The 23,811-nt window shown below is 40.7% G+C and overlaps 1 protein-coding gene across 1 annotated transcript; it reads left to right on the plus strand.

Moving 5' to 3' along the window:
- The first annotated feature begins 1,344 nt into the window (after nt 1–1,344).
- LOC134460472 (solute carrier family 15 member 1-like) lies at nt 1,345–22,027 on the plus strand. Its single transcript, XM_063212860.1, has 22 exons — nt 1,345–1,370; nt 3,050–3,165; nt 3,304–3,445; nt 3,536–3,637; nt 4,440–4,539; nt 4,646–4,736; nt 5,472–5,546; nt 5,681–5,763; nt 8,879–8,965; nt 9,259–9,345; nt 9,940–9,945; nt 12,159–12,200; nt 12,283–12,315; nt 12,486–12,571; nt 13,315–13,396; nt 15,641–15,781; nt 15,878–15,921; nt 16,023–16,130; nt 18,068–18,179; nt 19,311–19,445; nt 20,791–20,922; nt 21,025–22,027. Exons 1-22 carry the CDS (start codon nt 1,345–1,347, stop codon nt 21,250–21,252), a joined length of 2,058 nt encoding a protein of 685 aa, XP_063068930.1. The 3' UTR covers nt 21,253–22,027.
- The last annotated feature ends 1,784 nt before the right edge of the window (nt 22,028–23,811 follow it).

The following is a 23,811-nucleotide window of genomic DNA, read 5'->3' on the forward strand; positions in this document are numbered from 1 at the left end:
GTGCCGCCGCATTCTGGATCATCTGCAGAGGTTTTAGCGCACAAGCAGGTAGGCCTGTCATGAGTGAGTTGCAGTAGTCAACGCGGGACAGGACAGTGGCCTGCACCAGTCGTTGTGTAGAATATTGTGTCAGCACAGGTCTGATATTCCGTACGTTGGACATATTTAACCGCTTAAATTTCTTTACAATCAAAATAGGCCTACAGCCATTCATGTTTGAACATGTACCCACAAAAGTGAGTACACCCCAGATTAAAATCCGGTAGAGAAGGGGCCGTGTTAGCTCGAATCATCTCGGGAAAAAAAGGGATTAAAAGGGAGGTCATCGGTGTGCGTTTCAAACCTGCTTTGCATTGAACTTTTACATTTTGAGTGTGCACCTGTCTTAAATAGATTGGTGTAAGATTTGACTGCAATCCTATGGAGAATATCATGATCTGCTTCAGTAGTCACAGTGCATGTTGACATGCATGTTTCTTTTAGGTGTATTTCAGATTGCCAATGTTGACAGCATTCATGCATCCCCAAACCATATCAGTCCCACTACCATGCTTGGCTATTGAGAGGATACACTTTTTTTGTAAAACTCACTTGTTTACCACCGCACATGCTTGACACCATCTAAAGCAAATTTGTTTATCTTGGTCTCAAGAGAGATGAACAGACCAAGGATATGGATCACTGGAACCATGTCGTGTGATCTGAAGAGACCAAGATAAACAAATTTACTTTCGATGATGTCAAGCATTTGCGGTGGTAAACAAGTGAGTTTTACAAAAAAACGTTATCCTCTCAATAGCCAAGCATGGTGGTGGGTGTTTAATGAAAATAATGTCTCTGGGGGGTTATAAATGAGAATCAAGAGCAATAAAACAACACCAATGGGACAGTCCAAAGTACAAAATAATGCACAAAGATCAGGCTCAAAGAAAAAGACGTCACCAAAGTAGGCCCTAGGCAACTGTACAATCTTTACTCTATATACCTGATGATAAGATAACACTCGGCACAGAATTGTCTTGCAATTCACTTCTCCTCAATCAACATAAAGACAGTAAAGTAAAAACACAGGACACTCCCCGGCCACTTAATTACAAATGGTACACATTCCACCCTCCTCAAGCTGTCTAGGACACGTTTCAGTAATTCTCACCCTGTCAATTTCTCCTGAGATACAGTACACATTTCAGCTGCTCAAAACGGGAGAGGAGACTAGTACACTTTCACTTCAGCCATGGAAGGTGAGAAAGAAGAATAATGAAGATAAGTTTAGCCTTTTCCATACTGTACACATCCAACACTAACAGTCGCACATTTATGATTCTACAGAGAAGGGGGATAAGGATGAGAATCGGAGGACAATTCCAAAGGTGAGGTTCATTTGCGGCATCTTTTCCCTACTTGGTGTTTGTCTTCATTATAATTACTGGATTGGATTTATTTAAAGACAGAGTAAAGACAGAGCTGATTTTTTTTTACTGCAAATTTCAATGACACTAGACGATTTTACATAAAATGTTTGGCCAATACGTATTTGAAGAAAACTTGACAATATTTTTTTACTGAACTGCTACATGTAGGCTACATTGCAAGCATAACTGGATTAGTGTTATCTGTGTTTATCATATGTGATCACCATATCAAAACATAGAATGTGTCTATAAAAGGTTTTGGAGGATATTTTAGTTTTTACCGTGCCAGTAATTCACTCAAATACACAGCCAGACCAAAAAAAGTTCCCAGCAAAAACAGGTCACACACAATAATATGTTGTTGGACCACCTTTAGCTTTGATTTGATGGCTTGTGTGTTGTTTCAATAATCATCTCTTAGGTCTGGATTTATTTCCTTCTACTGTATATGCATTATAAGGACAACTGCACTATGTTGAACATTAAGCCCCTTTTCTGAGTTGTCTGCAATGCTTTAGAGTCCCCCTAACTGTTTATCATGTTGTTAATCCCCCTAACTGTTTGTCATATCATTAACTGCTTGTCATGTTTGCTGCTGTCTCCGTTCTTTGGCTAATTGTGCATATTGCCTCAACTGGATTTAGAATGGCCGTCTATGGGCATGTCCAAACATTTGTTTTCAAGAATATGCAACTCAGTGTTCAGGAGTATTCACTAGTATTCCAATACCATTTTTGTAGTGAAACATGGCGTCTCTCGTTTTTTATGTAGCATTATGTAAATACATTTTCTTTTGCTTCATTCACAAAATGGCAAATAATATATGACAGAAGCCATATTTCGCCTTCAAACTTGTTAGGGAATGCCAACAACCCTCCACTTAGTGAGATGTTTCGAAAACAAATATTTAGACTGTTTTTCTAGAACATATTTGGACATGCCAAGATGCAAGAAAACATGGTTCAGGGAGCATTTAATTATTTATTTAATCATTTATCATTATATGGATTGGTCACCACAGAGTGCAGACTGCAACCTCGGGGAGAATCATTGGAGTGTGATGGAGAATGCTTTAACCCATTGATGCCTAAGGCACCTGCAAAAAAGGTGCTGAATGCCTGAGCCCTTTTTAAGAAAAGCTGCCCTCAGCCTATAAAAACCTAAATATCTGAACCTCTGAAGCACATAAAAACATGCAGTAAGTTGCATGTAAGCAGTAAGACCCTTATCTTTCATTAGAATGTTCATTCATCTCAAACAAACAACGATTTTGGTAACACTTCATAATACAGACTCCTTTTTAAACATTTAAGCATTAGATAACCCTTCGTAAAACATTTGTTAACCATTATCTCTTTATTATTTCCCATTAGTTAATCATTAACATACACTTTTAATGGTTTTTGATACTGATACATATGTGGGTCAAAGACGTCCAACATGAAATTGTCCTTCAGTGCTAACGGACACTTTTGCTTATTGTAACTGTGAAAAACATGATTTTCAATTTTTTGAAAAGTGAATGCATGAAAGATAATGAAAAGAAAGAAAAATAATAATAATAAAAAAAATCTCTTATTTGCATTTACAGTAAGCAAAAATATCCGTGATGTCTTTTTTGTACACATTTTTTTTAGTTCTAACGTTCTTCCTCTATTCTGCCAGAAGGTGGAGTGCTGTGGCTACCCACTCAGCATATTCTTCATATTGGTCACCGAGTTCTGTGAGAGATTCTCCTACTATGGAATACGAGGTACAGACAGCATTGCCTCAGTCTTCGGTGTTGTGATATTAAATATTACATACAACATTGTCTCTGGTGCTGTATGAAGCACTGTCATCTCTCAGTGGCCTTTTGACATTTTCCTCTCTCTTCCTGACATTCCTCCAGGGATTCTGCCGTTGTACATAACGAAATTCTTGTTATGGGACACTCATAATGAATTTTATATGTACTATGCCTTTCTGGCCTGCTTGTACCTGGCACCGATCCTGGGGGGCATTATTGCCGACTCTTGGCTCGGGACGTTCAAGTAAGCGTTATTGACTCGCATCTTCTCAATCTCACATTCCACCTCCTTCTTTATGTTCTTCATCTCATCTGGTATCTCTTCTTCATGTAGGACTATCATATACCTGTCAATTGTCTCTGCTGCTGGCCAGGTCGTATTGACTGTTAGCGCCATTGATGACATCACTGTACCAGACAATCTTACTGTTCACCGGTGAGTGGAATTTGATGTTACCATCTCGCTTTAGTCTTATAGTGCTTTAAAAACTCACAAAGAAAACACTCACAAAGATAGTGTCATTATGCATGCCAGTCCACAGAGTGAATACAAGAATTGTATTCATAGTCATGTGTGAATATTTATGTGTATTGCCTTCATGCTTATATTACTTATATATTATTGTGACTGTCGGAGAGATACCACAGACATGTATTCATCATGTAAACCCGGGATGGGCGACTACGAGAGAAGCTACAAAATGATAAATAACATTTTTAATATATATATATATATTTATACCGAATGTGTATTAAACCATGGCATTTTAACATGATAAACAACATTCAACTTGATAAACAACCAAATGTTCAGTTTGAAAGAAAGAGAAAAAAACTCATGTAGACTGTAGGCCTAATGCTGGCAATAAATTAAATTGAGGAGCCGCACTGAGGGAGGAGGCGGGCCGCATGTGGCCCCCGAGACTACAGTTGCCCATCCTTGATCTGAGGAGCTGTTTCCACGAAGCAGGATATTTTTATATGGATATTTTTTTCTCCTGGTTACATTGGTTTTGGCCTTCCGTTTCCACATAGCAGATATTTAAAATCCAGATATAAAAAAGCAGGCTATAAAAATATCCTATTTAAGGGGGCTGAAACACATTTGTTACAATGGAGGATTTATTTTTATCCATATGTTGCATTTACACGTAAACAGGAGGAAAAAAATACCCTGCTAAAAAAATATCCTGCTACGTGGAAACAGCACCTGAGCTATGCTATGCTTTCTGTCACAGGGTTCTTGCCGTGATTGGCCTGGTCCTAATTGTTTTGGGGACAGGTACAATCAGACCATGCCTACCTGCTTTCGGAGGGGACCAGTTTGAGCACCACCAGGTAAGATGGGTAGGCCTACGCTGTTTATTTGTTTATTGTCCATCACATCACATAAGCTGTGATATGATTTCACATCATTTTTCATGTGTCATTTCATTTTTTTCAGACCAGGCAAAGGAGTATATTCTTTTCAGTGTTCTTCCTCTGCAAAGAAGCTGGATTACTTGTCTCTATTTTCATCTCTCCGATTTTAAGACGTTAGTGGGGACATCATTCCATATCCTTACTGAATAACAATTTACTGTGATAATTTGCTATATAAATACTTTTTTGATTTGAGTTCCTTGGATGATGTCTGTTGCACCTCCCATGTGGCATATTGTGTTGTTGTAAGGCAACTTTTTATCCTTTTTACCTGATCCAAACAAATAATTTGTGTGTCAGTCGGTTTGTCTGTTAACCGAATAAATCAAAAGACATGAAAGCATTATCCTGAAATGCTAACAAATATCAACAATTGTACAGTATTCCTGTGAGGTCATGCAGTTCACTGTGGTGACCTGACAAGGACATGTTTCCTTTAGTATATGGGTCTACACTATACTGTACTTGTGTGCTTCCAAACGTTCTTAAACAGTTAGTTTAAATACCACTATATCAGAATCGTCACAATAGGACATAACTGGAATGCACAACCCTACCTCTTTTTTTAAATACAGTATATGTTCTATGTATGTCTGCTGTTGCCCAGTCTTGCACTTTATATGTCTGCATGGGTATTGTATAGGTACTCTAGGTGTAATGTACTGTATGTATATTTTCTATGTCTAATTGTCTATGTACACACCTAGAGTCAAGAGTCTATGTCTGTCTGTATGGGAAAGTAAGAAGCAAGTAATTTCAATTCTTTGTATGACCAGCACATGTAAAGAAGTTAACAATAAAACCGACTTGACTTGACTTGACTTGACGAAATGTGTTTCCCACCACAGGTCAGAAGTGTGGCATCCAAGTGTGCTACCCGCTTGTCTCTGGCGTGGCAGCAGCTCTGATGGTGGTTGCATTAGGTGGGTCGAACCTCATCATACTGAAAAGCCAAAGGCAATTAGAGCTTAACCGCCACTTTTACTGTATGCATTAAATGTTAATGATAACATTCAGCATAGGCTACATTGTGTAATGTTGCTTTGTGTCCCATCAGTTGTTTTTGTTGTTGGAAGTCGAATGTATGTGAAAACTGCTCCAACGGGAAACATCATTCTGCAGGTGTCAAAATGCATTGGTGTAAGTACTAATTAGTACATCTACATTCATGCTAGGCCTACTGCATTTTTGTTGAAGTTTTACTTTTATAAAAGTTTAATGCATAAGCGTAAGTAGCCTACAACATGTCATTTTTGTTGGTTTAAAGTTGTATTTCTGTATAGACCTACAGTCGTTTCATTATTATGGTATTATTATTTCTGGTGATCATCATCATAATTGTAGATTCAGGTTTTTCTATTTAACAGAATTGTTGATAACAAGTTGTTTAAGTTTGAAAAAGACCCAGCTGGACTATAAGAATAAGGTTGAAGAACAATGAAGGACTGGTAATGCCAGAGATGCCTGGAGAGGGCTGAATAAAATGATGGGAGCAAAAACTCATCTCGTGATAGACCCTGTCCAGTTCGCCAACAATATAAATACGTTCTACTCTAGGTTTGATATCCATGACTTTCAAAAGGAGTGTGATGATGTGTGTGCTGGTCTGACACCTGACCCTATGATCATTCAGGAGCACACAGTGACCTCCATATTCCAGAGGCTAAACCCTCAAGGGGAGGGTGCTAAAAGAATGTGCCAACCAACTAGGTCCAACCATCACAAAAATATTCCAACTGCTCCTCAACAGCAACTCTTATCCTACAGCCTGGAAGACAGCAACCATCATCCCTGTGCCAAAAACTCCCCAGGCCAAAACCAATAATGACTTCAGACCCATTGCCCTTACACCCATCCTCAGCAAATGCAAGGAGCACTTAATCCGCAATAACCTGACCCGCCAGGTAGCAGGTCAGTTAGACCCCATGCAATTTGCCAATCGTTCCAACAGGGGGGTGGAGGACGCTACACTCACTCTCCTAAATAACCTACACTGTCACTTGGATAAGCCAAAGACTCACGCCCGTGTTCTTTTCATGGATTTTTCCTCAGCGACTCCGTAACCTCAAAGTCAGTTCTGACCTGGTCCTCCTCATCAAGGACTTTCTGAAGGACAGACCTCAGCGGGTCTGCATCAAGAACTGCCTCTCTGACTCTCTGGTCCTCAACACCGGTGTTCCTCAAGGATGTGTGCTATCACCCCTGCTCTTCTCCATATACATAAATGAGCTACAGTGCAACACTGATGACCTATCCCTCATCAAGTATGCAGATGACATGGCCCTAATTGCCTGACTAACAGCTCCCCCTACCTGCAGTACATCAACACCCTATCTGTATGGTTCGACAGCAGTTTCCTGGATCTCAATGTCTCCAAAACCAAGGAGATGTGGCTGGGAACCATGAAGAAGGGAGGCAATAAAGACTCTGGGCACACCTTCAGGCCAATCAGCATGAAGGGTCAGGAGGTGGAGCAGGTGTCTCAGTTCAAATACCTTGGGACAGGCATAGATAGTCAGCTACAGTTCCAAGACCATGTGGACTACACCAACATGATCTCCAAAAATTTCGTGGTCCTGGACACGGATGTTAAGGACACAAAATCCGTGTCCAGGAGCACGGATTTTGCCAAAATTCTGTGCTCCTGGACACGGAATTGTTTTCCGTGCTCTTGGACATGGAATTGTTTGAAGTGCTTTCTATAGGCTATTTCCACAGTCTTGTGTTTTGTCAGGATTTTTCTAATTTTAAATATTTTGTCTAAAACAAAACATTTCTTACTGACAGGTTAGGTTTAGGGATTGTTTTGGTCTGGGCACAGCTAGTTTTCTTTCATTCATTATATGAGTTTGATAGCCTAGCAACCAACTGGAAAAGGTTTTTCTCAAAAATATGTCTTTAATGACAGGTTAAGGTTAGGGAATGTTTTGGTCAGGCACAACTTAAATTGCTATAGCATAATTTTGTTTAGGATTAGCATTTGGTATGTATTTTCTAATGATAGAGTTAACACAGTGCTGTGGTAATAGCCTATAGAAAGCACTTCCGTGTGCCCATCACGGAAAACAATTCCGTGTCCAGGAGCACGGAATTTTGGCAAAATCCGTGCTCCTGGACACGGATTTCGTGTCCTTAACATCCGTGTCCAGGAGCACAGAATTTTTGGAGATCAGGCTGACTACACATTCAAAAAAGGCAGACAGCGCCTGGCTCTCCTGAGGAAAGTCAGGGGCCTCATCACCAGTCAGCGCACTATGTCCATGGTCTATAAGTCCCTGACAGAGAGTGTACTGACATTCAACATTGTGTCATGGTATGGATACCTATCTGTCAAACAAAAGAACAAATTGGCACAGATCGTCAACCAGGCTGGAAAGATCCTTGGATACAAACAGCTGCAACTTTCACACCTGCACACGCAGGCCCTAACAAAGAAGGCTCATCAAGTCTATCTGGATCCTACTCACCCTCTTCACTTGTTCCACGGAAAAACATCAAAAATATGGCAAATAATGGGCAGCATGTACACTTTTACACTTCAGCTTCAATAACAAGCTGCACCTGTGCAGTACAGAACTGCATGCTGATTGGATGTTGCACCTACCCAGGCGCGGGGCTGATTGATTGTTAATTGAAACCCGCGGATGGTGCTCATCCCGGCCATGGGGCTCATTGATTGTTAATTGGAACCCGCCGACGGGGGTTCATCCCGCCGGTGGGGTGCATTTAATGTTAATTGAGACCGCGGGCGGTTGTAATCACTGGCCCTCAGCTGGCAGCGGCAGCTGGGTGTTACACATGCAGCTGCAAACCCCAGCTGCATGCGCCTGGTACTATCAGGGTGCCTACTGATGCTTAGTGCCCATGGAATGTGGCATCTGGGCAGGCTGGTCGGTATCAGCTCAGCCCTGTGCAGTGGTAGTGGGGCCTGGCAGATTGGAGTGTCTAGTGTGCCCTGATTACCCATAGCAAATGTCTCTCGAGAAGTCATGATGGTGTTGATATGGTGGTGGAGAAAACTCTTTGAAAAAATGTATTTGTAACCGCCGGCCAGGCTGTATACCGCCCGCGACTGGTGAACATTGACTGGTTAAAAAACATCTCTAAAATATTTTGTGTTATCTCTTACAAAATATTTTTTTGAGTTCTGTGAGCTTATTCAAGTTTACAGTGTATTAATATAGTACATACAGTATATGAGTTAATACATGGTGGAGTGTGTTTCATGCTAACTAAGCCGCCCAAACTGTTGTAGTTTGCAATCAAGAACCGCTACAGGCACAGAAGCAGTCAGTATCCCCCAAGAGAGCACTGGATGGACTGGGCTTCTGACAAATATGACGTATGTATAATTTTTTCTTTACCTTTGTAATGTATGTAAAAATGGCAAGGATGGATATGGCAACAATGGATATAATGCATGTTTATTGGACTGTGCTGCCCTAACAGCGTATGGACCTAGATGACCAGACTCTATAGGCCATGTTGTGTTTTTACGTGTTTTTAATTTGGGTCTTTATAATGTGGATTGTGGAGAAGTGTCATGCAAGACAAAGTTCTGTGCACACATGCAATAGGTTGTATCTTATCTTATCTCATCTTATCTTGTCTTGTCTTATTTTATCTTATCTTTAGAAACTCCTGATACAGCAGATCAAGATGGTCCTCAAGGCCTTGTTCTTGTTTTTACCCCTGCCTATGTTCTGGATGGTGCTTGACCAGGTACTGTAACATGGATGAAATCCCATTCAAAAGCACGATTGTATTGTAATGTTATGTATGAGGTAATGTAATACAAAAGAGATGTGTATTTGAGTCACATATTGACGAGTGGAGACTTGACAATTAATAGGAATGACTTCTTGTGACTTGACTTGACTTGACTTGTATGCTATTAACTCAAGACTTGACTTGAACTTGTCAGTCTTAGCTTGCCATGACTTACAATGGCCTGTCAAGTCTACATATATTCCATTTTCTATATTTGTATGTGAAAATATTGCATTACAAAAAGAAAATGTAATGATTTCTCCTTAACCAGTACTAGTAGGCCTACTATCTTTGCTAATAACACAACTGCGAAGGGGCACATGCATAGCAGTGTGGAGAGGAAATGAATTCATTTATGTCCAAAACTAGTTGTCGAAATTGTACGTAGAATACATGGTGACTTGTCCAGGACTTCTGGTGACTTCTTAAGGAAAAATGAGACTTGAACTTGGACTTGACTTGACTTGGTCAAATGTTTCTTAACTTGTGGCGGATGATACAGGTAGGGTGCATGTATGGTGATAATGCAGAACTGGATTTGTACAGGAAGGTGTTACATCCTGCTGGGCATTGCTGCCTGTCGCACCTCCTCCGGTGCCCATGGGTCAGCTGCAGGGTCATCAGTCGGGAACCACCGTGTCATCAACGTTTCGCCCCTTTAATCCCGAAACGTCTCCGGTGGCGGGACAGTGACAGGGACGTCTCCCTGTCACCCCCTGCAGCTGATAGATGTTATCCCTGCGGCTGTTTTCTGGGGATAGTTGTTATTCCCCCAGCTCCTGTCCTTCCTCCGCAGCCAGAGCCAAAAGCTACCTTTTTCTGCCTCTTCTGCCAGCTCCTTTATTGCCTTCTTTAGCCTTCCTCCAGTGACTCCCACATCCTTCAGAGGGCGTATGGTCGACAGCCCCATAAAGCCTCGGCATCCAACTTCGACTGGATATATGGAAGTCTTCCAGCCCGCCTCCCGGCGCTCCGCAGCCAGTTCGGTGTACTTGGCCTTTTTCCGTTCAAAGGCTGCCTCAATCCCTTCCTCCGGTGGTACAGTGAGCTCTATCAGAGCTACCGCTCTTGCCTTTGCAGACCAAGCCACTATGTCTGGCCGGAGAGATGTGGTGGTGATCTCTGTGGGAAAGTGAAGCTTTCTATCTAAGTCAACCTTCATGCTCCACTCCTGGCCGGGAGTGAGGGGCCTTGTTGTTTCTTTCTGCAGGTAGGTGATAATAAGTCGTGCCGGGTAACATTCTAGATTTCTTTCATTGCAAGCCTATAAACATCACATTCATATTCAGCTTCATGAAGCTTCATTTTTTTTCGTCCTCTTGCAGTGAATGGCTAAAATCCTTGAAAGCATGTGTGGTGTCTGTCTACTATGTGGTATTAGTCATTGACAGTATATTACAGCTGTCAATGGTATTGGTATGGAATGCTAGTATATTGTGTTAATGTACTGCACTATGCATAGGTTTACCGTTTGTAAACAATTCCTGGCTACGCGACTCTAACCGTTTAACCTCTCATTGTTGGAAACTGCTGTCGGTCAAAAAATGAGCACACGTGGTTGGCTGCTTAGCATCTTGCCCCTCCTCACAACACGAATGTTTGTAAACGAAAAACCTATGTAGGCCTACTGTATATGGAATGGATGGTAATGGATCATAACAGGCACTAGACCCTGGCAGCACAACACCCCCATACTCAAGCAGCTTCACTGGATCCACATCAAGTCACGCATTACCTACAAAGTCCTCCTCCTAACCTTCAAGTCCCTCCATGGTCTGGCACCCCACTAACTCACAGACCTCCTTCACCCCTATGACCCCTCAAGATCCCTGCGGTCCTCTTCCAAGGGCCAGCTGATCGTCCCTCATACCAGGCTCAAGGCCACCAGTAACAGAGCCTTCCATGTGGCTGCTCCCATTCTTTGGAACAATCTGCCCAACCACATCCAGAATGCCCCTTCACTGGCCATGTTTAAGCAACACCTTAAGACACATCTCTTCCTGGAGGCTTATGGCAGCTAGTTCCACAAGCACTTTCACTTACATGCATTCACACACACGCTCACACACTGACGCGCACACACACTCACACTATCCAACACAACACTCTGTGAAGTGTCCTTGGGTGTTTTGAAAGGCGCTATATAAAACGAAAGTATTATTATTATTATTATTATTATTATATGCACTGTATGCTGCTGGACACCGTCATTCCATCCGGTAATGACTTATTTCAGCTAGTCAACTCTTATGAAAATCGACCAGTTTGAGCGGGCGTGAGTGGGGGCACGACCCTGTTCTCAAAGGTGTCTGCCACAAGACCAACAGGCCACTGGCTGTGCCTTGTGGGACTCCACTGTTGTTCCTGGGCTTCTTTCTCTCTGCACGGCGGATGATCGGGGCTGCTTTCTCTCTGCATGGCGGAACGATCAGGATCGTTTGTAAGTCCCTTAGAGAGAGTAGAGTAGTTGAACGAATTCGACTGATAAGAGAACAATAGGACATGTATTTTGTGGAGTAATGTTTTGTGGAGTAAGTTTGGAGATACTGTGAATGCCCGCCTATCTATTTGAAATAACCATACAATAACTCCGGAACTCTGATAATGTTCGCCCAAGCCAGAAAACACTTAGGGTGGACTACTGGATGGACGTCACGGTTCAAATGGTATTAGGGTGAATCTACTCCGCACCATCACTTTAAGTAATATCAGTGGCTATGTCATTATGCTGTGTGTTTGGACATAACCACCATTGCCATCCACAGGCACACTGGAGTATGCAAGCCATGGGCATGGATGGAGACTTTGTAAGTAACCTTCACCAACAGTCAGAGTAGCCATAAGTGACATTCAATGCTTGTTGACCAACTCACTCTTGTTTTTACACAGGGTTTTATTATTGTACAGTACGATCAAATGCAGGTAGGCCTATCTTGTGGTTATCAATGAAAGAGCATCATTAACAAAAAGAACAATAAGCCTAAACTGTTGTGTCAAATTCGTCATTAAAAAAATGTTGTCATCTTAGTCAAGTATATTACAGATTATACATACAGTAGGCTATATTACATTGCCTTTGTTTTGTTTTACAGACTTTGCTACCCATCTTGAATATCATTTTAGTTCCGGTCGCTGGCTTACTTATATACCTCATTGAAAAATGTGGCTTCAAAGTTCTGTGAGTTTTCTTGTTATCATTGTTACTATTTCTTAAAAGTCAGAAAGTCATTTACTGTATGACTGGTGGGATTCCAAGTATAGCACATTCTAATTGTAAGGTGCAGGAGAGTTTAGCTGGAAACCTTTAAAAATGTCAAAAATAGGCTCTATATTTTTCTTGTTGCACAGTTGAAGACCAAATTAATACCAATAATCTTTTCATGAATATTTTCTGAATAATGAACTAATATGTACTTGTATGACCAAAGAACAGTAAGTTTTGCAGCTAAAAATGTCTATTTCTCGTATGGAAAATGGTGGATCATGGAGAAGTTCCCTAGTTTTCATGTATGAAAAGTGCAATTTTCTCAGTCATATTGAATACATATGTAATATGAATTTGATGGTGATGGTAAGTATTTGTTAAAAAGGTAACATTTGTGAATGGGCAGCATGGATTCTGGAACTACTAAAACTATTACACAGTACACCATGCTGCTGTGTGTGTGTGTGTGTGGGGGGGGGTGGGGGGTATAGGTTGGTACAGTATAGCCTACTTATGATGAAGTCAGGGCTGTTGGCTAACCTGATTATCAATGACGTTCAAATCTCTTCGAGACTTGCAACGCTGAAAGTGTTGCATCACTGGGAGGGCACAGTCTGGCTAGGTGTTGGCATGCACATGACAAGGACAGGGGGGCATTTCTTTAAAAACGGTGGCGAACCGACTGTTAGACAAATGACCACACATGTCTCCCACAGGCCCTTGAAGAGAATGGCAGTTGGGATGTTTCTGACAGCTATGGCCTTTATTTCTGCTGGCTTTGTTCAGCTTGAGGTTGATGTAAGTACATCCTGAGAATGATAACCATTTTCTCAAAACCATTGTACACTCATTTTTTACAGTATGAACTTGTATACTATTTCATTTCAACAGAAAACCTTGCCTGCCATGCCCACAGAAACACAGGCCTTCGTGAGGGTACTGAACATGAGAAATAACAACGTGACTGTAGAAATCGCACCTTATGCCGCTTTTCAAATTGGACCTAACCAGGTGGACCACACACAATCACACTGATGATTTATTTGATTATTTATTTTTGACACATTCACTACGTTTACATGATGTTTTTAATTCCGAATTCATAATCAGTTCTGTGGAGTTTACTTTGATCTTTCCTTTATTCCAAATTAAGAGGTGTTAACATGACGTTTTCAAAGCTGAATTGGCCGGTCGCAAAAAACACGCCTCCTAGTTATTGTTGCTACGTCCTTCAAAACCTTAAAACCAGACACACGGTTTGGTTGCGGTTCATGTGTGTTCACTTATTGCATGCACACGCTGATTCCCAAAAGCTATATTCAACTGTGGAGTACAACAACTTGATGATGGCGATATAATGTCTGTAACCAGGACATTTTGATGGTGTTTGGTGTAAACTGGGGAATTGCAGAGTCCACCAGAACCTTTGACAGGGCGTTGGGCACACTGCACACAGCTCTGGGGTAGTCACACTGGGTATCTTCTCTGTTCACTTTTAATAGTTGTAGTTGACAGTTCATATCTGCATAACAATGTTGGGACAAGTGCAGCCCCATTCCAGTGTTCTTTTTTTTTGACTGTCACATGCCTAAGCTACACACACACAAACACACACCAAGAAGGAGAGAGGGCGGGGGTTGCTCCGTGGGATGTGTATTTGGCATATTTGACTTAAGTCACACAACTAGTTGTTTCCAAAAAATTGAATCATAATGCCGTGAATCCAATACTATTATATAATGCCATACACTATTGTCCTTAAGTTGGAGCGATGCATTGATATTGGTTAAGGTTACATTTTGTGCCAGCTGAATGCAAAGTGGAAGGGGGCTTATTAGCAAACAAGACGATTGCACAGTTAGCCTAAGCTACGTACAGTGTGGTTTGCTCCAAGTCCAAAATAAGCATACACATTTATTTTTCTTCATTCAATTCCAAATGGGCAAAGTGTTTTTTGTTGTTGACGATATAGGCTACATAGTTAGACAGGGGAATCACTTCCTTTTAAAACACTCTGCCAGCAACAGTTGAATGAACAAATCCTGCTACTTTTAAATATGATCACTTGGGGCTAACAGCCCACCAAATGGCTCCTGTCATCAGTCGGTTTGAGGTTTTGGCTTCGGAAAAGTGAAAAAAAACCTGAGGTCCCTATCAAAACATTTAGGTGGTGTTGGACATGGAGGTGCCATAGGCACACATTATACTGTCTCGCTGAAAGCGCAAGTTTTGACGGAGGTCCTTCAAATTCTATTCTCCTTAGCCGTTGCTGAGCTCGGATTGGTTGGCGGCCGCTTGTGGGAGGGGTTTTGTGATCGGTCAATTAAAGTATTTCTCAATTGGTTTTGTACATTTCTCGAATCTGTCTCGCAATTTGCAAAACATAATATTCATTCTCAAAACAGCTTTAACAAATGGCAAAACACGGTGGATAACCTGCAAAACCGAGTCTCTTGCTCAAAACCCTTATTTGTCTTTCAAAACCAAGTTTTTTGTGTCAATAAACGTATCAGCGCCAGCAGAATGGTTAGTCATTCTGTCATAGTGCATGGACAAGCTAGTCAAATCAATTTATCATGTTGTCAATTGAATAGTACACTCTTGAGGATCTTTTTTGAAGTGAAATGCTGTTTAGATTGGATGGGAAATGTTGTAAATTCAGTTTTATATTACATTGATCAGATAAGATTGAGATAGTTTCATGCATTCAGTGATAAAGCTTTTTGAGTGATATGACAAAAGCAATTGATAATGTACGAAATCACTGAGAATTGTACACACCCATGGCATGGTGGACGAGAGCATTTGCTATATGCCGAAAACAATGAGAAACTGATTTGACCATGTGCACAGGTAACACCAGGAAGACAGACTTTTGAGAATCATTATTCTGTTGTGAGAAATGTACAAAACCAATTGAGAAAAACTGTAAGCTTCATTCAGAATTAAATGGATTTAATTCCGAATTAAATGTCTCATGTAAACGTAGCCATTGACATAATCTTACACATTTCACTGTTATAATCCCTTATTTCATTTTAGGCAAATGGGGAGTATTTAACACTTGACTATGGAAGCTATGAAGATGTCTATTTGGACAATGAGCTTGTGCATGTCAGGGTCTTCTCAGGCACCAGGCAGACTCTAGTTATCAATCCCGCTCCTCATGTTGGTATGATCCGAGTAAGTGATTAATATATTCCATTATTACAAATTATCTACAATAAAATATATGCCCTCTGTAGTCAGTTATAATATCAATTTTATTTCTGCCTATAGTATGATGATGTAAATGGAAAACCTCATGGAGACAACTATGTAAGGTAGTCATTTCATTTCCCCCCCCCCCCCTAAGCTATAAAAGGAGCTGTGATTTAAAAGATCTTTCAGCCTCATTGTGTTACAATTCCGTTCCTTCCCTCAGATTCATCAGTGGCTTAAGCACAGGAGTAAGAGTGTCATTGAATGGAGTATATTTTGGACAATTATCCACACTAGTGATGTCCGGTTACAGCAGTGTATCACATGAGAGGTATGTGTATCTATCTATCTTTTATTGCAGTCTCTCTTATCCCTGTTTGTTTGGTGAGGACACAACAAATAATAATATAGCTAGAAATGCACTCCTGGAGTTCAGACCTCCACCAAGGAAGCTGTTCGATAGAATATTTGACTATATGTTACACCCTACTTTTTTATGCAGTTAGAAACTGGAGTGTCAAAATTCATCCTATTCCACAATGGTGAAGTATCTTTAACAAGTCCGACAGGCGGACAACAGATGCGTCCGTCTATGCCCGTTCTGAACCTTTTTTGCCCAAACGCCCCCTTGGCCTCCTCATAACCTGTCAAGGCAATTTATCAATAAGCCTACCATGTACTGTATAAGCCTGGATTTGAAAAAGTACCATAGGATTTCAACAGTGTTGGGCAATTTACTGAAAAACTGTAATGCATTGCTGATTACATGTTACTGTCTTTTCAAAAGAATCCCTTACACTACATTTAGCAATGTGGGGACCTAAGGCGAATTTAGCTTAGGGGGGCCATCGGTCCATCCCATATCACATTTTTTTTTAACATAAAATCTCTATTTTTGTTAGGCTATTTTTTTTTTTAAATCACTTTTTTTTTAATTTTTTTTTTTATTACAAACATAAAAAACAGGCAAACATTACAACCCTTTCTGGACAGATTTCAATGAATAGGCTATTTGCAATTTTGCATAGGCCTACATTAAATAAACTAAAATGTGAAATTCTCTTTTCACTTTAATATGAGAGCAGTGATGTCCCCCCCTCACTGAAGTGTTATTTCATGTGTGAGCATGATGCTGTCACCTATTTGAAGTGACGTTGATGTTGGATTTCATGGAATACTTTTAAATGCCGCTTTGGGAAGAAAACAGAGTAGGCGACAGGTGAACTGTATTTCTGTCAAAACAGTGGTTTGCAGGCGTTTGCGTTTTCACGTGGATATTGTCTTCGTGGACCGTAACAGACAAACCGTAAGTTCCATAAACTAATCAATGAGACATTGGCTACGTGTACATGATGTTTTTAAATCCGATTTAATAAATGCGATTTAAATAGATCGGATTAAGAGTTATTTTGCGATGTGTATACATGGCACTTTCACTTAAATGCGATTAAACGTCTGGGGAAAATAAAGCATTGCGATTGGACTGAGGACGCACGTGCTGAGCGAGCCAAATAAGGCACGGGGGCGTGGTTCAATGCCACCGAGATGCAGGTCATCTTCCCCACGAAAATCGTTGCCTCAGGCGGACTGAAATCACAACATTTCCCCCTTTCTCCCTGGATCATTTACAATGCTACATTAGCTACCCTGTTAGCATAGAAAAACGAGTGGTCAAATGGTAATGTGGAGTAACTTTGTTGTGCTTCATTACTTCGTGGGGCACTTTTACATCAATATATGGAAGCCACAACATTTATAGTCGCTTTAGGGACTTTAAATTAAGCAAAACTTTCATGTGAAAATCAACAGGAAGTGCCGCCATGTTTTTCTCACTGGCAAAGAGCACGGTTGGTTTGCACGCATGAGCTCCAGGCCAAAACTGAGCGACTGCCACCTTGTGGACACAAGAGGGAATCACAGGAGGGAATCACAATTCAGAAACGCATCACGGGAGGGAAACACATCACGGGAGGGCGGACGGACGGACGGACGGACGGAGGGACGGACGGACGGACGGACACCAAAGCCTCTTATAGAGATGCGTGGGACGCATCTAAAAATAAATCATTGTGGTCCGGATCACCAACAACAACTCCACAAAAGTTCATCGAAATCTGTTCATAACTTTTTGAGTTATCCTGCTGACAGACAGACAAACAGAGATGAAGCAACGTGACCGAAAACATAACCTCCTTGGGGGAGGTAATAACTATTGCATGCATATTGAATATACAGTATGTACAGTGTATATCTGATTTGTATTATTAGGCAAACATTCACAATCAGCAATGTTGCTGGACAGCAATGTGACTACACCAGGGAGTTTGGCTTTGGAGGGGTCTACACTATCGTCATCCCCAGTACTCTTTCCTGGGAGAATGTAAGCTACACATCACAGCAATACATACACTTAGGGGTATAGCCAGGCTTCAGTATTTTATTTTATGTTATTTTATTCTTTATTTTACCTTTATTTAACCAGGGAACAAAGTCACATTGAGAATCGAATTCTCGTTTTTAACAGTACAAATTTGATCCATCCACTTTCTGAATCACCTGATCCTGTGTGGGCCGCTGTGGCCTAGTGGTTAGAGAGTTGGTCTTTCACTCTATGGGTTCCAGGTTCAAATCGCCCTTGACCTCTCCCTGCATCTCCATCCATGGCTGAAGTGCCCTTGAGCAAGGCACATAACCCCGTAACCAATACCCTGAAAAATAATAACTGTAAGTCGCTTTGAATAAAATGCAAGCGTCAGCTAAGTGCAATGTAATGTAATGCAATGTAAGTGTCACAATCGTAAAACTAGACAAAAAACCCACTTGGCAGCTGTCAATGTAAATCAAAGTAGAACAGGCCCACAGAACAGGTCCGTAAAAGATTGGCTTCGGACAAGTTTAAAAATGTCAGGATAAATATCCACCTTCATTGTATGGGTTGCTAAAATACATTTAAAAACAGTTGATATCAGTTAGGTAGACATTTAGCCATCCTTGTTTATTGTTTACTGTCAGCCATTTTTTGGCAGCCCTGAGCCCCTTTTCCATTGATTTCCTTTGACTGCCAAGGAAATGTCGCCAAGCCTAAGATGGCCGCCAGGATTGGTGTAATCAGTGGGGTGTGCCCAGTGTAATGTTTTTTGTGGGTCTATGGTCACAATGAGCAGGTAAAACATTAGCAAGGTGTGTCTAATTTTTGAAAAACATAATTTCAACCTCCTTCAAAGTCTTTTAAAGTTAAGTCTCTGTCTCCACCTCACAGTAGTCATTTTGGGCAGGGTGTGCACATCCAAAGTCACTTGTTGCAGGTGCTAGACAAAAGTGTCAGACAGTTGAAGAAGGTATGTCTGCACACTGCGGATTAAGCAAAAAAAAAAAGTTTATTCTGTTTTAATTTAATAAACTTTATTTTTTGGAGCTTTATCCGCAGTGTGCAGACCTACCTTCTTCATCGGCCTCACAGTACCAACATTTGCCAAGGTGTGTAACAGATGGCTTGTCTGTGTCTATCCAGTGCGGGGGCATTCAGGAGGTGGAGGAGATGCAGCCCAACAGTGTCCACATGGCTCTCCAGATCCCACAGTACTTCTTCATCTCTGCAGGGGAGGTTCTATTCGCTGTGGCTGGTCTGGAGTTCTCTTATTCTCAAGTGAGTGATATATTTTGCCGAAGAGGATCAGTAGTTGCTAGGCCTGTAAAGGTACACTGTATTGTATTTGTACCAGGGCTTTGAACCGGTTCAAGGAACGAAAACGAAAACCGGGACCTTTTTGTATTTTACAGGGAACAGAAACGAAACCGTAAACGTTATTATTTTTTATGTTCTGGAGCGGAAATACTTATTTAAAAATAATGGTAACTGGTTAATACCGGTTAATACCGTTCCTCAAACTCAAAAAAAAGTAATTATTTTCCTGTGCACGTTACCATGACGGCTGAGGTTCATGTCCTGTGTGACATCAGACATTCTCTGACTGAATGGAGAGAGAGCTTTGGATTACAAAGTCTCCACTCCACATCTTAAATAAGAGAAACCACTGTCATACAGAAGGGCAGAGTTTCCATTGCATAATTGTAAAACATGGCAGAGAAGCGTGTGTAAAGTGCATCGAGAATGTTGGACGTTATTGGGCATCCATGGCCGCTTCAAATATGCACAAACTCACAATGTCCATCATAGCGCTCCCTGTGACCCAAGTCAGCGTGGAGCGCGCATTTTCATCATTGAGGTTTATTCTCCGCTTCTCCGCTTAGGTCGTCCCTGAATGACAAAATTCTGGAGGATATTCTTTTCATCCGCTTGAATAAACAGTTTGGAATGTTGGCTGATTCATTTGCACTTCCGTCTTTCTTCGTTAATTAACGTAAGTTAGGCCTATGGGGAGTAATCAGCTGACAGGAACGAAATTAACCGTTCCGGGAACAATATTTTTTGTTCTAACCGGTTCGGGAACGTCAATTTATTGGTGGAACTCATAACTGGAAACGTTATCATTCCGTTTCTGTTCGGAACGGAACGTTTGGAAAAAAATAATGGTTCAAAGCCCTGATTTGTACTGAACCGAATAGTGCTGTACCGAACCGAATAGTGCTGTACCGAAAGGTAGAGTAAGAGGTTACTCTGTTCATGTTTTAACATTATGCTGCTGCCACTACATGCAGTGGCTCTTGCAGAACGCTGACAGAGAATGCAGGGAAAAAACGGATGTAGAGGCTTGTTCTTTGTGAGACCTTGAGAAAAGCACTATTTCTTTCAATGATTAAATCTCCGACCCCAAGTAGCAGTTTGAATGTATTTTCTTTTTATATATACTGTACCGAAAATGTACCAAACCGGGACTCCAAAACCGAGGTAGCCTTTATACCTAACCGTGACTTTTGTATACCATTGCACCCCTTGTAGATTCCCATGTAACTTGAAAAATGGATTGGAATGACACATGACATTTTGACAGAAAAATATACTGTTTCATTCTAATTATGATTTTTGTCAGGCACCAAGCAACATGAAGACTGTTCTTCAGGCTGTTTGGCTGTTTACTTTATCTATGGGCTTCTTCATATCTCTTCTTGTGAACGAAGTGTCAGAGATCCTACAAACTTCAGAAAACTTTGAAATGAAAGAGGTATGGCATTAGTAAATAAGTATGTAATTTACATGTAATAACCTGTCTGCCCATATCAATATTCAGGTATTCCTCCCTGTCTGTCTTTTTCTTTTCCAACAGTGGGCAGAGTACATACTCTTTGCATCACTCTTGCTGGTCGTTTGTGTAATATTCTCCATCATGGCCTATTTTTACACCTACATTGATCCTGTTGCCATCGAGGCCGAATTCAAGCGGAAGGAGGGACTTGATTCTGATGAAACGGATGAAAATGATGAGCTGGAAATGAAAGAGAAAGAGTCTCAGCATCATGATAACGAGGAAGGGCTAAAACAGAGCAAAATGTGAACTCAAATGTGAATCATCAGATGGATTGTCTAGAAAACTGTGGGGTTGCAGTGCTGCAGCGTGCCAACATGCCGTACCATACAGTATTGGCAACATTGCTCTATGTTCCCACAGCCCGTTGGTCCCACTGCCCAATGGTCCCACAGCTTATTCTTCATGCTCCAAGTTCCCACATTTTTAAGAAATTATTCAAATAGGCAAGTAATAAGTAAACTAAAAGAACATGCCTTTCTCCCCGCCATGGGACATACGGCCTAAATTTGAATAAATTCTAAGAAATGTGGGAACATGGGCCAGCAGGTAAAAGCTGTGGTACCAATGGGCCTAAATATTAATGTTTAAAGTCTTAGTAATGTGGGACCAATGGGCTGTGGGAACATAGACACGCTTCCCCAACATTGCATTAAGGGGCCTCAGGTTTGAGTCCTGTGTCTGGGTAATTTCTGCTTGGGTCATTATATCCCCGAAACGCGGCACATTTGGGATATTATGGCTTTGCTCCAACTGCCACAGATATTTCAAATGTGTGTTTGGCCCATAACTTTTGAACGGGTGGATGGATATATATTAGGCAGACAAACAAAACAATCACACCAACAAAAAGTTCCCGTTTTGAAAGTTTGCCATCTGGAAAGTTGGCCATCTTGAAAGCGCTGGCCTGCTGTGCCTGTCCTAGAGCATTAGCACACAAAATTTTGTGCAAATCTGTCCACCCGTTCAGGAGCTTGTGGGTTTTATAAATATCAGACAGGCACTTTCGATCAGATTTACAGAACCACAATTGGGATGATATATATATACACAGAATACTGTCTATATATATACACTATATATATATATATATATATATATATATATATATATATATATATATATATATATATATTAGGGTGGTGGTCAGGACAAAGCAGTAGGCCTACTATATCCCAGATGCTCTGCGTTTTGGGGATATAAATAGCTCAATAAACTTGTTGCTAATAAGTCTGTAGTTGTTACTGCTATAATGGGACACACCACAAATATGGGCACCGTCTTGTTGACAAAGATTACAAAAGTAATTGTAACATTTGGTTGTTATTTAAGTAATCTAAGTTATAATAATTGGATTGTGGTTTCCCTTTAAATTGTGTTTAGGAATAAGTGTGTTATATAGACCTCTTTGTTTTGCTCATGTGTCATTATTGATAATTATCTTTCGCTGTCCGCCATTGCCTGATTGTTCAGATGTATACATTGTATTAAGTATTCCTAGGTCTACAGTAAACAGCAATACATACACTACATACTGGCTATGTTTACATGAGACATTTAATTTGGAATTAACTCTTAATTCCGCTTTGAAAACGTCATGTAAACACATTATGAATTCTGAATTAAAAACGTCAAGTAAATGTAGCCACTGTCAGAGCAACATATTTACGTAAGGTCTATTATGTGATGATGAATTCCTTTTGAAATTAAAACTGCCCCAACGTCTTTTAAAAAGAAATTAAAATAAATAAACATTTTCATCTGCCTTTGCTTATGGTATCTACATTGACAGTTATCAATATGTATGATAATGTGCTATGAGAAAAATACTATTACTGTTGATGAGATTTGTTCGATTAAAATGTCCACTCTCATAATGCAAAAACATGGTAGCCTGATAAACCAGACTAAATGTGGAAGTCTAATTTAGACAAAACATTTTGCCGTCCAGCGGGTGGCACTGGTTCACCAGGCTAAAAACATGGACTTTTTGTCTTACTCTTAATAAAACATCAGCAAATGTACTTATACACTTCTTTTAAAATGAATGTAAAATTCACCAAAGTGCAAAACAGCTATTTAATCCTATCCTGTGATCTCTTCGGCTTGATGCTAATGCTCCCATCTACTTCCAGTGATTATGCTAAGCTATGCTAATAATTCTGATACCAAGAAATCAAAGTACTGAAAACACTGAGAAGAAAATCAAAATGATATGCACAATAATGCTTGGAAATACCGCAAATACATGAAAATCAAAAAAGGGTGAACTGCTCCTTTAATTATAATCAATTTCATTATCCATATACTTTCTTTGCTGTTTATTTCATTGTGATATTATGTCATCATTACAACGCAGGAATAAGAAATGAGTCACAGAATGTGAGTCTGATTTCAAAGTGGGACCATCAAAGCAGCTCGCATTCTCTAGGATTTGATCACCGCTCTCACCAACACACTCAAATTCACACCTTGACCATGGCTCGTGATGCTTTTGCCATGTAATGAGAGTTGTGGTAAGCAGCTGTGGTCTAATAGGCCTATTTAGGGTGGGCTTAAGGTTAGAAGGTTGCAGGTTCAAATCCTGTCCTTATGGTGCATTCCAGTCCCAAACCATCCTAGTAGGAGATCGCACTTATCCAACCTCCTACTACGAAAAATGCTCTGGAACGCCTCTCGAAGTGGGACATCCAACTAGCGAAGTCGGGGTGACTCGCACTACTCCCACCTCAACAAATCAAAGTCGGACGATAATGGCGGCCCCCATGGAGCCGTAAATGTCAATAAATAGTGAAGCTCCATTTCTCT

Source organism: Engraulis encrasicolus, chromosome 13 (assembly GCF_034702125.1).
Source record: "Engraulis encrasicolus isolate BLACKSEA-1 chromosome 13, IST_EnEncr_1.0, whole genome shotgun sequence".
In the NCBI taxonomy this organism is placed as follows: domain Eukaryota; kingdom Metazoa; phylum Chordata; class Actinopteri; order Clupeiformes; family Engraulidae; genus Engraulis; species Engraulis encrasicolus.